This window comes from Balaenoptera acutorostrata, chromosome 10 (genome assembly GCF_949987535.1).
Source record: "Balaenoptera acutorostrata chromosome 10, mBalAcu1.1, whole genome shotgun sequence".
In the NCBI taxonomy this organism is placed as follows: Eukaryota; Metazoa; Chordata; class Mammalia; order Artiodactyla; family Balaenopteridae; genus Balaenoptera; species Balaenoptera acutorostrata.
The window spans coordinates 83,609,465-83,624,727 of NC_080073.1; the positions used below are offsets into that span (position 1 = coordinate 83,609,465).

At 50.6% G+C, this 15,263-nt stretch overlaps 1 protein-coding gene across 1 annotated transcript; it reads left to right on the plus strand.

Annotated features, from left to right (window-relative positions):
* The first annotated feature begins 1,634 nt into the window (after positions 1 to 1,634).
* Positions 1,635 to 10,754, plus strand: LOC103000765 (MHC class I polypeptide-related sequence B-like). Its single transcript, XM_057554330.1, is given in 7 exon segments — positions 1,635 to 1,767; positions 5,176 to 5,436; positions 5,670 to 5,957; positions 6,554 to 6,697; positions 6,700 to 6,831; positions 6,957 to 7,094; positions 9,859 to 10,754. Coding segments are annotated over 7 exon segments (1,158 nt in total). The 5' UTR covers positions 1,635 to 1,697; the 3' UTR covers positions 9,984 to 10,754.
* The last annotated feature ends 4,509 nt before the right edge of the window (positions 10,755 to 15,263 follow it).

Genomic DNA, 15,263 nt, shown 5'->3' on the forward strand with positions numbered 1-15,263 from the left:
ATTTGGAATCGCTGAGGGGGCTTTAAAAGATACGAAGGCCTAGGTTCAACCCAAGGGATACTGATTCCGTTGGTTTTGGCCATGGCCTAGACATATGGATAGTAAAAACTCCCCAGGTGGTTATATAAGCAATCAGGTTTGAGGACCATGGCGTAGGAATGCCAAAGACCAAGAGATGTGTGTTGGGGATAAGGCACAGCTTTCAGTAGAAGGAGGCTTTCAGGATGGCATTATTGTTATTATAGTATTATTGAAATATAGTTCATGCATGACATAATTCACCCTTTTAAAGCATACAGTTAGATAGTTTTTAGTATAATCCCAAGGTTGTACCACCCTTACCACCAGCTAATTGGGATGATCTTTTAGGATGTGCAGTTCTGATGGGCTGGAAGGCAGAGGAGAGTAATCCACAGGAGGGCAATGTGTAAGCAGTGGCATCATGATGGGACAGGGCAAGGAAATGGGGGGAGCCCACTTTTACTGCAGCCCAGGGGAGATGTCACCAGAGAAGTGGAAGATGATGCCAGACAGCTGGTTGTGGCAGCTGCAGGCTTTGATGGTGGAGTAGAGACCTTATGTGTTAATTCTGCAGATGGGGCAGCTGTGGATGTCTGGGGCCTTATGGTTATACCTGGCGACAGGCAGGTGTTTAGGAAACCTTTGCAGTTCTCTAGGCTGAGGTAGATGAAAGGCTGGACTAAGGTAGCTGCAGTGGGACTGAAAAGGGGTTGGAGGAGCTGACTGTGAGCCCATGAGAGGCAGGGGAAAGGGGATCAGAAGGGACCAAGCTGGTGATGCTTAAAGAGAACTTGGGGAGGGAGAGAGGCTGGTGTGCGGGGAAAGGGGTAGAATTTGCCTGTACATCTGTTGGGTTTGAGGGGCAGATGGGCCAGAGGCGCAGATGTCCTGAGGCAGGTTGGAAAGGGAGTCTGGAGAGGTTGGTGTTGGGGTAGATCACGGGGAACCACCTCATTGGGCCTGAATCAAGAGGCTGCCTTGGGAGAGTGTGGATACCTATAGGCTGAGGCCACAGGAAAAGAGACGTGGCTCGCTCTTGGAGTCAGTGGGAGGAGAAGGAGATTATAATGGTGGAAACATCTAGAAGAGTTTGAACTCTTGAGTCCTTCATCTGGGGAAGTGGCTTCTGAGAAGCAGAGCTGCTGAAATCTGCAAATCTGGTCTCAGCGGACTGTTGCCAGTACCTCTGCTGTGCAAGGTGGAGGGAGGGGTTATTGGAGAGAAGTTGTGCCTGAAGGAAGAAGCCCCGAAAGGCCGGAAACGTGGGGTGTCTCTGAAGCAGCCTTGTGAGACCTTCCCTGCCGTGGGCGGGGAGTCTTCTTTGCAGGGGAGGGAGGCGGTGATCTGGGCGCTTCTGGCGAGGGCGGGGGCGCCCTAACTCTCTGCTGCTCAGAGCCTGTCCCTTCGGCATTTGTCTGCACTCACCCTCCGTCTCACCTTCCTGGGGATCCTAAGGCTTTTCTAGCCTCCAGGCTTTTCTAGGCAGCGGAGGCGGCCGGATGGCGGTCCCCGCTCGGGGGAGGGAGGACAGGGACCGGGACGGGAAGGGGGCGGGGCCAAATTTTTAAATCTCCGTGCGGGCCGTCTCCGTTGCCAGTGCGCCGCCGCCGCCCGGCTCAGCGCCGCCCGCTCGGCTGCTGTCCCGGAGCCTCTGGGAGGTTGACAAGGTCTGGGCCATGGCGCTGCTCCTTGTCCTGCCGTTTCTAGCCGGCGCTGCCCTTTCTGTGCTCCCGGCTACCGCCGCTGGTGAGTGGCGTTCATTGAGGTCCTCAGCCGGGAGCCTGGGGCGGTTTCAGGGTCCGGGTGGGATTCGGTGAGCGTCGCGGGGACCGTCTCACTGGCGGTGCAGCGGGGTGGGGAGTGGGGGGCGGGGTGAGGTCGGGGAGGGGCCGGGAGCTGCTCGGGGCCTGTGGCCACCACGGCACGTTCCCGCTTTTCAGTCTCTTTCCAACTCCCACCCTCTGCTCCCACTGCTGCACCCGCCCTCCCTGCTTTCCTCTTCCTCACACATTCCCGTCCTCTGACTCCCGTGGGTGGGAAGCCTGCCCCCAAGCCCGGGTTGCTCCCGTCAGAGGCGATCAAGGGCTCTTGGAGGTCCGACGCTCAGGCGGCCACTTCCCACCGGTGTGTTGGGCTCCCTCTTAGGCCCCTGAGCGCTGTCCTCTCCTCCTGTTCTCAGCTCTGCCCTCTTCCCGTTCCTGGCCTCGGGAATCGGGGAGCTTCCAGGCAGGCAGCGCTCAAGGGCCTCAGTCCTTGGAGTTGGGGGTCTCTTTCTAGTGACCAGGAGCTCTAGGAAGGGCCCAAGGGGACTGAACCACACTTCCTACTGCTGTGGGCACCGTGGCCGATCCTGACTTTCACTGAGAGAAGCGACAAAATATGTTTTCACATGTTCAGATACAGGGAAGTCATTCTGGCTTATACATGAAGTGAGTTGAATTTTGCGCTAAGTAAATTGCCTCTTTGTGGCCTGTCAGACATACATTGTACATCTGCTTTAATTATTAAAGGAAAGGGCACATTGACCAGAAGTAAAGAATGTCCATGTTAAAAATAAAGACTAAATGCCCCTCTTCCTGGGACTCCAACGCTGGTTCACCTTTGATGATAAGACTCCCTTCCCGGGTGCCAAGGCCATACTGTATGTGCTGTACGTGTACGTGTACGTGCTGGTCTGTTTTTGGTTGTTTGTTTTTAAACCTAGGAGAAATGTAGCCCTGACTTGCTTAATGTTCTTTGTTCTGACAAGATATACAACTGCGCTAAAGGGGAATTCCCTGTCGGTCCAGTGGTTAGGACTCGGCACTTTCGCAGCCTTGGGCCCAGATTCCATCTCTGGTCCCGGAACTAAGATTTTGGAACTAAGATTTTGGCACGGCGACAACAAAAAAACCCCACAAGTGTGCTGAAAACCCTGCTTCTCCAGAGCAGTTTCTCAGAGTTATCTGGGAAGCTGGCTTCTGGACTAGTCCTTAATTTGGCTCAAATAAAACTCTCTATTCTTATTATAGATTGTTTATTGATTATTTTCACTGACAGAAGTTAGAGTGTGACAGCTTTGGAACCAAGGGATTCTTCCTGTGATTTCTGTGGTCTCCACTCCGCACCTCCCTCCTCCCCTGCCAATGTTTACTCTAATTTTCTGCTATGCCCATGTTCCCACCCCTGATTCTCTCCTTGCCTCCTCCCCTGCCATCACTTGTACCCCCTCAGGATTTGTCCTCCCCCTCCCTGCTGTCCCCTCCCCTCTGTGGTTCTCTGATCCCTTCCTACGGCATCCTCACCCTCATCGCCTTTCCCACCACCGGGCCCTCTCCTCCTCTCATGGCTTTTTAAAAACATTTATTTTATTTTATTTTTTATTTTGGCCACGCCCCAACCCTGCGGCTTGCAGGATCTTAGTTCCCCGACCATGGATTGAACCTGAGCCTTCACAGTGAAAGCACCGAATCCTAACCACTGGACCACCAGCAGACTCCCCCCTCATGGGTCTTTACCTGCAAGGATCAGACACCTGCATGGCTCCTACCTCCCCCCAGCTTTCACTAACCTTACATTTCTGCGGATGACTTTTGCCCAGGGGGACTTCCCTCCCTCATCACTACCCTATTTTATCACCAGGGGGAGCTGTGCTGCTAATGATAACTGGGCCTTGAGCACAGTGCACAGCCCCTGTGGGAGGACCTCTCCCCTGGTCTTGGAACCCATCCTCCTAGCTCCGCCCCAGTGCAGGCACCTGCTCTTGGCCCTCGTTCAGTGTGGGCGTTTCACCCAGCACTGCCTCTTCCCCACTCCTGCATCCTAAACCTCACCCTCTTGAGACCTCCACTCTCCAGGCCTCAGCTGCTGGACTCCACTTGCCCTGGTCCCTCTGCACCTACCCCCATGGCACCTTGCCCAGCTCCCACTCCTTGCCCGAGTGCCTTGGGCCCTCACCACGTTCTCATCAATCACAAGCTTCCTCCCAGGAATCACCACACCATCCTCACCCTCCCTCAACCAGAGCCCCCCTCCTCTCCTGTCTTCACCCGAACCCAAGGTCCCCCTGAGTCACCCCTGAGGCATGCTCATCCCCTGCCCCCCAATCCAGGCCCTCACCACTGTCTCCTCTGCAGCCCCTTGCCCTTCCTCCCTCCCCAATAGGAATACTACCCTTGGTCCAATTGCCCACCTCCTTGGCCTTCATCACCCTCTCTTAGGTTCACTGACCCCAGTGGGCTCTCACTACCTCAACCATGTATCCAAAATCCTTGTTGATGCCACTTGGTGAGTTGGCCTTTCCCTACAGGGGGTCTTCCCCCAGCCCCGCCCTCCTGTGCTGGCTGCCTGACCCACACCCTCTGTGGAGGTGTGACCTGCCCCAAACCACTCCCACTGTGCAGGTCCCTCCCAATGTGCACCTTGGCTTTCCAGTTCTATTTTCTCTTGCCACCGCTCCTTCTAATTCTCCATGGCCCTGGGGCACATGGCACTGACTCAGGCCCCCAACACCCACCTCTCCCAGGGGACACTGGCAGGTCCAGCCACCTCCCCACCTGGGGCCTCACCATGCCTCTTGCACTCTGGGCCCAGACCCACTGCTTCACCTCCACCAGGGGTACTGGCCCACCTTCCACTCTCTTAGGGCCACAGCCCAGCCCCTCAGGCCCCTCTGCCTCGTGCCTCACCCTCCCTTGAGCCCACCTCGTCCATGATGAACCTGCCCCACGGGCAGCAGCCCTTGCTCTCCATCTCACCTGACCGGCCTCTGAGCAGGGATGCCTCTGATCCTGGGCTGACACTGCCCCTCCCTCCCCTCTGACTCCACCTCCCCTCACCCTGGTCTTCCTGCTTCTCCCTTGCCCCCTGCAGGCCAGCCTCTCCCCTTGACCTCCTGCCTGGACCCTTAGGGAGCTGGTGCCTCCCTGTCCTGGCACTTGTCCTGAATGTTTGCCCATCTCCACCACTCCCTCCACTCCTCAATTCCCCTCTCCTTCACTGCTCTTTTTCTTTTTCCCCCTGTGTTGGAAAAATTCTCATTGTGGTCCCTTGTACACGTGCATGTTCTGCATCCTCAGTCCTGGAGCAGGTCAGGACAGCAGAACTTGTCTGGTAAACATTTGATGTGCACTTGTTTCTGGAAAGCTGTTTCATCTGCAGTTCCCCCTTCCCCAGGATCACACAGTCTTCATTACAACCTCACGGTGCTGTCCCGGGATGGATCTGTGCAGTCCAGCTTTTTCGCTGGGGGACACTTGGATGGCCAGGCCTTCCTGCACTATGACCATGAGACAGGCAGGGTAGAGCCCCGGAGACTGTGGGCAGAAGAGCTGGGAGCTGAGACGTGGGACACAGAGTCCAAGGACTTGACAGAGACCTGGAAGGACCTCAGAAAGCTTCTAGCAGAAATCCTGTCCCTGCAGGAGGAGAAAGGAGGTGAGAGTGGGGAGAGGCTGAGAGTGCTATGAGGTGTTTCACTGGATTTGGGGGCAGGGGCCAGAGGACAGGTGTCTGTGAGTTCAGCAGGGGGGTGGCCATGACTCAGCAGCACTGGGAAGACATGGAGGGGAGCAGGGAGGGAGCCCTCTGGCTGGAGTTTCTCACTTGGGTGGGAGGACAGAAGGACATGGGGACTGGAGGAGTCACTGCTGGGGTGGGGTCGGGTGCAGGTGTGAATTCCCTCCAGGAGATGGTGGGCTGTGAAATCCAAGAAGACAACCACGCCTGGGGCTTCAGGTTTCTCTGCTATGATGGGGAGCTCCTCCTCTCCTGTCACCCAGAGACCCAGGGTTGTACAGTGCCCCAGTCCTTGGCTCGGAACTGGGCCATGGAAATGGAGAAGTCTGGGGACACAGATGGCTTTCAAAGCAAGTATTACCGGGCCCACGTGCAGGGAGAGCTTTGTGGAAGACTGCGGGGCTATCTGGAATCCTGGACAAGCTTCAGGGAGAGAACAGGTACTGCTCCTGGACTAGGGCCCTTCCTCTCCCCCAGACCCCTAGAGCCTCCACGCCGTGACTCTGCACACGGAGACCCTCCCTGTCCTCTGGGTGCATATATGCTCTGTTGGCGTGGTGTCCTGCAATTTGCTGTTCTGTTAAATCCACTGTAGAAAGATGGGCAGGTGGGGAGGGGAATGAACCGCCCCGGTGACAATCATCCAGGGGAGCAGTGGGCCCTCTGACAGAAACTGTACCAGGGAAGGTGAGTGTCAATCAGGAGAGGAAGGCCCTAGACTGGAGTGGGCCCCCCTGGCTCCCAGCCTGCCTGTTCCAGAAAGTTCCCTGCTGGTCCCCAGGAGCTCACCCCGCACGGCCCGCTCCTCAGCATCAACACGTGGATCCAAGAGAGTGAGGCCCCGTCACAGCCCCTCCTCCTGCCCGGCTAAAGGAACTGGGCCCCAGGGTGCAGAACAGACTTGGAGCAGGTCTGGGGTGGGCGAGGGCTCAGCCAGAGGTGGAGAGTGGGCAGCAGCAGCCCTGTTCTCTCCGTCTTCCTTAGAGGGAGCAGGGCTTGTCCCCGGGCCTCACTGGCTCTGTGCTTTCTCCCTCAGGGCCCCCAGCCGTGAACGTGACCCGCAGCCAGGACTCGGAGGGCACAGTCAACCTCACATGCTGGGCTTTCAGCTTCTTTCCCCGGAATATCTCAGCGGCCTGGTTTTGGGATGAGGAACCCATGAGGCGGGACGCCTAGCAGTCAAGGGTGTCCTGCCTGATGGGAACGGGACCTACCGGACCTGGGTGAGCATAAGGGTTCCCCAAGGAGAGGAACAGCATGTCAAGTGCCACGTGGAACACGGCGGGAATCACAGTGCACACCCTGTGCCCTCTGGTGAGCCTGGGGTGAGCCTGGAGGGGGTTGTGACCCTGGGAGGGTCAGAGGCCAGGATCAGGGAGAGGAGAGCAGACCTGTGGCTCTGGGGTGCCTGGGTTATATGTAATAAGGCCCTTTCTCAGGAGAGACCCTGGTGCATCAGAGTCAGTGGCGGACCATCCTGGGTGTTGCTGACTTTGCTCTTGTTTTTATCATCGGGCTTTGTGTCCTTTGCTGCACGAAGAAGAAGAAGAAGACAGCATCAGCTGTGGGGAGCCCAGGTGAGATATCTGGGCAGGGGGTGGGGATGGGAGGGGCTCTGCCTGGGATGTAGGGTCCCCCTCGTGTCCCTCTGCACATATATGAGAGGATGACAAGCCTCTGTTCCAGGAGCTGGACACTGGGGTATTTGTGAAGGGAATGGGAGCCACGTCTGTTCTAACCCCTTGGCCCTGCCCAAGGCCAGGGCCAGGCTGGGGCCCTTAGTGTCCAGCAGGTGCCTCTCTTTGCTCTGGGTGAGACTGGGCGCAGTGAGGGTTTCAGCTCTCTGCTCTGTTCTCATCTTCTTCTGTCTACTCTCAGCTCGTCAGGCCTCATCTAGGGGTGATATGTTGGGTCATGTGCTGGTTGGGAGGGTCTAGGTGATCATGGATTGATTCAGAGGGAACCTGCAGTAAAGTGTCTGTGAGCTTGTGGGGAGGGGTTAAAAACTGAGGAGGAATTCTGAGGCCAGGCATGGGCTTATCACTTCCTATCTGCATTTCTCTCCCCAGTTTTTCAGCCATCATTAAGAATCCAAGGAGCTACTGTATAGCTCAAGGAATTCTACTTAAGGCTCTGTGGTGACCTAAATGGGATGGAAATCCAAAAAAGGGGGGATATATGTATATGTATAGCTGATTCACTTTGCTGTACAGTAGAAACTAACGCAACATTATAGAGCAGCCATACTCCAGTAAAATTTTTTAAAAAGAAAAGATAAATATAAAACTTCAGTTTAAATAAATTTAGTTTTATACAGAAAAAAAAAAAAGAATCCAAGTAAAAGAATCATAAGGCTCAGACTAGGGTTCGGTGGATGGTGCCAGAGGCCTGCCTGTGATGCGCGCTTGTGAGGCCCCACCTAGAGATGTTTTGCAACCTCTCCACGTCCTCCTCCATGAACTGTCTGCTGAGTTTCGTTTCCTCTGGGTCACCCTCAGCCTGCATCCTTCTCAAGGTCCCATCACGTGCCCCCATGCTTGCTGGAATTTCCTTGCCCATAATATAGGGGAGTAGTGAGCAGATACCCCTTGACCATTTGGGGAGAGGAGAACAGCCAATCCTTGGACAACTGGGGTCACTGATTTTATCTCACCTCCAGGTTCTTTCCTGTCCAGCCCCTCGGGACACAGTCCAAGGGCTCTTTAGAGGAGGGCACTGGGTCTGTGTTCTGTGGCCTCACCCTGCCCTCCCTGAGCCAGTTCCCTTGCTCATGGTGGTCACTGCCCTGTAGATTTGGAGAAGGGGATGGTCACATTGATTTCCCCATCATCAGGTTGCTTGAGGGGAGAGGAAAAGAGCAGCAGAGCTTTGTGTTTGGCAAAGAGCAAAGGCAGAGCGTGGAACAGTGAAAAGGTGGCGTGTGCAGAGACTCAGCTCCTTCTGTTGATGCCACCTCTTTGTGTCACTGGCGTGCTTGGGGACGTGGTTTCTCATCCACGAGCCCAATTCCCTTATCATTTGGCCTTCAGCCTGGGCATACAGGGATGGTTAGTCACCCTGCCCCGTAGCAAGAGGCTCTGTCCATGCAGCACCCAGAGCAGGGGACCAGGCAGCTCTGTAGTTGCTCCTGCTTTCACCTGGGGCACCCCTGACCCCTCCCCACCCACCCCACCCCCAGGGAACATGAGTTCTGGTTCCGTTGAGACAGAAACGGTTGTCTTGTATGTCACTGGGGCATTTGCTGGGAAAACAGTGTGAAGATCATGTGCTAATTTCTCAAAATTACTTTTTAAATTTTTGATGTCCAATACAAATGTTTATGACTTCAGATGGCAAAGCTCAATAGGGTTTCCTCCAATACTGACCTTGCAGTGCATATTAAATGAAAGAGGAATTCAAACGGGGCGCTGCCTGTGGGAGGTGGAGGGTGGCAGTGGCAGTCCCAGGGTGCAGAGGGGGCCAGGTACAGCCTCGGGCTGGGGGTGTCCCCCCCCATCCACATTGAGCAGCAGATCCCTACAGCAAGGGAGGGCGGCCTGGTTGAATCCCTGCCTGGAACAGGGCAGGAGGGACTGTGCAGCCTCAGCCTAGCAGCAGCACTTGGGGTAGAGCTGGGATTCCAGGAGCCGGTGGACCTGGAAGGAACAGGGAAGGCCAAGTGCACCCTGAGAGCCTGGGCGGGGAGTGAGGGTCGCGGCAAGGCCAGGCGTCTGCAAGCCAGGGGTGCTCCAGGGTCAGGTCAGGGGCAGGGCCTGTGGCAGCCCAGTTTTTCTAGACGGGGCTGCTGTCACCTGGGCTTCCCGATGGGCTTTCCCGTTAGGAGCTGCTGGCTCAGGGCTGGGGGCGGGCAGGAGGTTGCGCTGCAGGTGGAGGTCAGGGCCTGAGGTGGAGCCGGGCAGTGGAACAGGTGCTTGTGCAGGTGAGGAGGCCCGAGAACGGAGGAGAGGAAGGAGTTGTGTGTGTGTCCACTCCCAGGCCTGGAGGAACGCGGAGTCGGGACCCGTCTGTGACAGAGCCTCGCACTGTGTCGGGGATGGGTCCGGGCTTAAGGCGGGAGGGCTTTGGGTTTCCACTCCTGGATCTTGTCCTTTCGTCCTGCCAACCTTTGTCCCTGTCGTGGAAGGTGGTGGAAGCAGGGACAGGTGATGATGTCGGGGAGTCAGGGGAGGAGTCCAGCAAGGGCTGGGCAAAATGGGGGCAAAATAGGAGGGGTGTTTTCTTCCCTCAGAGAAGGACAGAACCTGACTTTGGAGCAACTGAAGGAGAATCTCTGAGGGAATAAAGAGCAATATTCTGCAGCCAACTGGTCATTTATTTATTGGTTTTTCCTTTTCCCCAAAGCTGTTAGCCTACAAGACCTGGATCAATGCCAGGTGGAGCCAAGTGACCATAATGGCCTCACACAACCAGGATTTCAGTCCTTGTTGTCAGACCCTGCGTCCATCAATTCCACTGTGGAAGCTTAGAATCTGCTGCCAGAGGCCTGAATTCAGCTCCCTCTTCTGGTCTTACTAGCACTTTCCCTTTTGTGTGTGTTCTGTTATTTATTTTATTATTTTAAAATTATTTTTATTTAAAAAAATTTATTATTATTATTTTTTGAGGTGGAGTTTATTTACAATATAGCACTTTTCCCTCTTGATGCCTCAGTTTCTTCATCTATGAAATGAGAAAAACAGTGTTTATTTCCAGTTGTGGTGGGGACGATTAAAAGCGTTCATATATGTGAGGTGGGTGCAGCTGCACTACACTAATTACTAACTCTATTTTTGTTTTTTTATGTTATAATAGAATACATGGATAATAATTCAATTATTACGAATAAGCTTTATCAGTAAGTTTCCTCACTGTGGCTTCTCCCAAAATGACTAATAGCAGCTTTCTGGAAACTTGAGGTTCCCTTCACACCCTGTCACACTTGTATATGCATTACTTCATGTCTGCAATATCTATATAATTTCATATTAAAAGTTTTGATTGCTCTTTAAATGTACACGTCTGGTCTGTGTTTTATTTCACGTGTCTGGGAAGGGACAGCGAGTAAGATTCTGGGGAGAAGGAGGGGTCTATCTCACTGCCTTGACGCGGCACTAAAAATTCTCCACCTCTCTCTCCCCTCCAGTTCCCAGTGACTGACAGATTCACAGCAAAGCATAAAGGGCTGGGAGAAAATACACCTGGGGCCAGTGTTCACGGGCTGACGCTGGGCGGGGAATCTCCCCTGAACAGTTGTAACCCTCATGTGATGAAGCAGAGCTGAAGGGTGATATCATGGGAGGGGGACAGGGACAGGGCTTTGGGGTTTCCTGATTATGAGGAATGGGGGTCAGTCTGCTTCTAGGGTTATGTGACTGCTGGGAACCCTTGGGCTGAGGTGAGAGAGTAAAGGAACCCAGAAGGCAGAGGAATCAATCAAGCATCAGCATCTCCCTCCATCAGTTCAGACTGATTTCTGCAGGGCAGATGGGGAGGTGAGATTTCTCCATCTGATCCTCAGTCCTTCCTGACTTCTGGTCTTGGGGCACACAGGTGAGTGGTGCTCTTCTTGGTCAGGACAACCTTAGCCCCACCCGGGTAAAGCACTGCTGGCAGAGTGTACTAGGGGGCACCTCCCACAGACTCGAAGCAGCTGACAGGAGCGCTTTCTGCAGCAGGACCTGCCTGGAAGCAAGAGGGTAATGAGGGGCTCTAGTCAGGTACTGTTCCCTCCCTGCCGGGTTCACAGGATGCCCAGTAAGGTAACAGGGATAGAGAATTCATTCATGCATCTATTTATCCAGATAGGTGTATACTGACGTATTCTTTCATGTTTTTTTCAGGGTTGATGTCATTCACACACTTGTGCCTGCATGTTTCCATTCGAGTATTCTTGCATTTTAGTCAACTCTCAAGTGCCATTTGTTGTACTCAGTTGTCATTAAGCATAAACTTTCATACTCATTCATTTTTTGTGTGGTTATTTTAATCAAAGGCACAATTGCCTATAAATTAAGGAGTCAAATATCTGTGCAAGATTTCATATGAAATAGACTATTATTGTAGTCCTCTCTGATTCTCCTCAATTCTGTCTTCCCAGAGGCGACCACTTTCTATATTTTTTTAGCTGATTCTTTTGGCTTTTACTTCCAAGTCTCTAAACAAAATGCCTTGTTAGAACTGTTGCTTGATTTTTCTGTCGCAGCCACTGTCTGTCACATCACACAGTGGCTGATGCAATAGTTAATAGTCATTGCTTTCTTTCACGCTTCCCATTCCTTCACTTTCCCAGTTTATTTATGTAGTGATCGTCTTTAGTTCATTCAGCTTTTTCTTTTGCGTGACTAATACACTCATGTGTAAACTCTACTACTTCTCACTTTCTGCACAACCTCTTGTTCTCCCTGAGTTAATAATTGCCTTTGTTTTTGTCTGATTCTTTCCTCTGTAGCTCTCACTAATTGAACTTTGATGTTTCTTCTATTTGTATGATTTTTTAGAGAAGTGAGGATACTTTGGGCATTCTATCAATTTTTCCTTTTTGGAGATAACCTCCTGGGCCCTTCTGATGTGCTCCCACCTGGACTGGAATCTTCTACATCTGGAGCAGAGCCACCCTCCCAGGATGTCCCTCCACCACCATCTGGGCAGTGCTTTAAAGTGCTGTGGATACTGTACAGCACAGGGAACTCTGCTCAATACTCTGTCATGGCCTATATGGGAAAACAATCTAAAAAAGAAAAGAAGAGTGGATATACATATATGTATAACTAAATCACTTTGCTGTACACCTGAAACTAACATAACATTATAAATCAACTATACTCCAGTAAAAATTTTAAAAATAAATAAACCAGGGGCTTCCCTGGTGGTGCAGTGGTTGAGAGTCCGCCTGCCAATGCGGGGGACGCGGGTTCGAGCACTGGTCTGGGAGGATCCCACGTGCCGCGGAGCGGCTGGGCCCGTGAGCCACGGCTGCTGAGCCTGCGCGTCTGGAGCCTGCGCGTCTGGAGCCTGTGCACCGCAACGGGAGAGGCCGCGATCGTGAGAGGCCCGCGCACCGCGATGAAGAGTGGCCCCCACTCGCCGCAACTGGAGAGAGCCCTCACGCAGAAACGAAGACCCAACACACCCAAAAATAAATAAATAAATAAATAAATTAAAATAAATAAATAAATAAATAAATAAATAAACCAAGTGCTGTGGAGTCACCTGGGCATCCTGTTAATAGGCAGACTGAGTAAGGATGTCAAGGATGGGACCTGTGAGCTTGGTTTTCTATCTGGTAAGTATGATGCTGATTCTGTCGGTTCATGGATGACAGTTGAGGCAGAAAGGATCTCTCGTTGTCTTTCTCCTGTGTTGTATGTCTGGTTTTCTGTAGCCTACATCTTTCTCTCTCTTTTTTAATGGTAAGCTTATACTAATACATTTTAATTAAGTAATGTGTTTTCTTTCTCAATGAGTAGGCTTAATTAATTTTATTGTGGTTAAAAAAACACATAACATAAAATTTACCAGCTTAACAATTTTTTAGTGTCCAGTGCAGTGGTGTTAAATATATGCACGTTGTTGTTTTACAACAGAGCACTAGAACTTTTTCATCTTGCAAAACTGAAACTTTATACCCATTGAACAAAAATTCCAATTCTCTCTCCCCGCTGGTTCCTGGCAACCATCATTCTCTTTTCCATCTCTAAGAGTTTGACTACTTTAGACCCCTCATGTAAGTAGAATCATGCAGTATGTGTCTTTTTGTGACTGGCTTATTTCACTCAGCATATGGTCTTCAAGGTTCACCCATGCTGTAGCAAATGACAAGATTTTCTTCCTTTTAAAGCTGAATAATATACAATTATATGTATGTACCACATGATCTTTATCCATACATCTGCCAATGCAGTTAGTTTGCTTCTGCCTCTTGGCTTTCGTGAGAAATGCTGCAGTGAACATGGATGTGCACACTTTCTCTATTTAATACCCTCTCTCATTTTGGTGGAATTAATATTTTAGTAGTTTTTTTATTGGAATCTGTTTGAAGTACATGTTGCATGTATTATTCTTTGGCTTGATGAATAGTTTGGCTGAAATTTGGAGGCACTGCTCCATGTTTTTCTTTCTTCTTTTGAAGAAACAGAGAGAGAAACAGAGGGAGAGAGAAAAGGCAGCAGGACAGCAGCATCTCATGGGGTCTCTGAATTTCACACATTAATTACCAGACTCTTTTTACCCTGGCTTCCTTCTGGCACTGTCACCAGATCACTTCTTTTTTTTTTTGAATTTTATGTTATTTATACAGCAGGTTCTTATTAGTTATCTATTTTATACATATTAGTATATACATGTCAATCCCAATCTCCCAATTCATCACACCACCACCACCCTCCTCTGCCCCGCTTTCTCCCCTTAGTGTCCATACGTTTGTTCTCTACATCTGTGTCTCTATTTCTGCCTTGCAAACCAGTTCACCTGTACCATTTTACTAGATTCCACATATATGCATTAATATATAATATTTGTTTTTCTCTTTCTGACTTACTTCACTCTGTATTTCAGTCTCTAGGTCCATCCACGTCTCTACAAATGACCCAGTTTCGTTCCTTTTTATGGCTAATATTACATTGTATATATGTACCACATCTTCTTTATCCATTCGTCTGTCGTTGGGCATTTAGGTTGCTTCCATGACCTGGCTATTGTAAATAGTGCTGCAATGAACATTGGGGTGAATGTGTCTTTTTGAATTATGGTTTTCTCTGGGTATATGCCCAGTAGTGGGATTGCTGGGTTGTATGGTAATTCTATGTTCAGTTTTTTAAGGAACCTCCATACTGGTCTCCATAGTGACTGTATCAATTTACATTCCCACCAACAGTGTAAGAGTGTTCCCTTTTCTCCACACCCTCTCCAGCATTTGTTGTTTGTAGATTTTCTGATGATGCCCATTCTAACTGGTGTGAGCTGATACCTCATTGTAGTTTTGATTTGCATTTCTTTAATAATTAGTGACGTTGAGCAGCTTTTCATGTGCCTCTTGGCCATCTGTAGGTCTTCTTTGGGGAGATATCTATTTAGGTCTTCTGCCCATTTTTTGATTGGGTTGTTTGTTTTTTTAATATTGAGCTGCATGTGCTGTTTATATAATTTGGAGATTAATCCTTTGTCTGTTGATTCATTTGCAAATATTTTCTGCCAGTTTGAGGGTTGTCTTTTCATCTTGTTTATAGTTTCCTTTGTTGTGCAAAAGCTTTTAAGTTTCATTAGGCCCCATTTGTTTATTTTTGTTTTTATTGCCATTACTCTAGGAGGTGGGTCAAAAAAGATCTTGCTGTGATTTATGTCAAAGAGTATTCTTCCTATGTTTTCCTCTAAGAGTTTTATAGTGTCTGGCCTTACATTTAGGTCTTTAATCCATTTTGAGTTTATTTTTGTGTATGGTGTTAGGGAATGTTCTAATTTCATTCTTTTACATGTAGCTGTCCAGTTTTCCCAGCACCACTTACTGAAGAGACTGTCTTTTCTCCATTGTATATTCTTGCCTCCTTTGTCATAGATTAGTTGACCATAGGTGCGTGGGTTAACCTCTGCGCTTTCTATCCTGTTCCATTGATCTATATTTCTGTTTTTGTGCCAGTACCATATTGTCTTGATTACTGTAGCTTTGTAGTATAGTCTGAAGTCAGGGAGTCTGATTCCTCCAGCTCCATTTTTTTCCCTCAAGCTTGTTTTGGCTCAGAGCACTTCTTAATTCACTATATTACAGTAAGCCA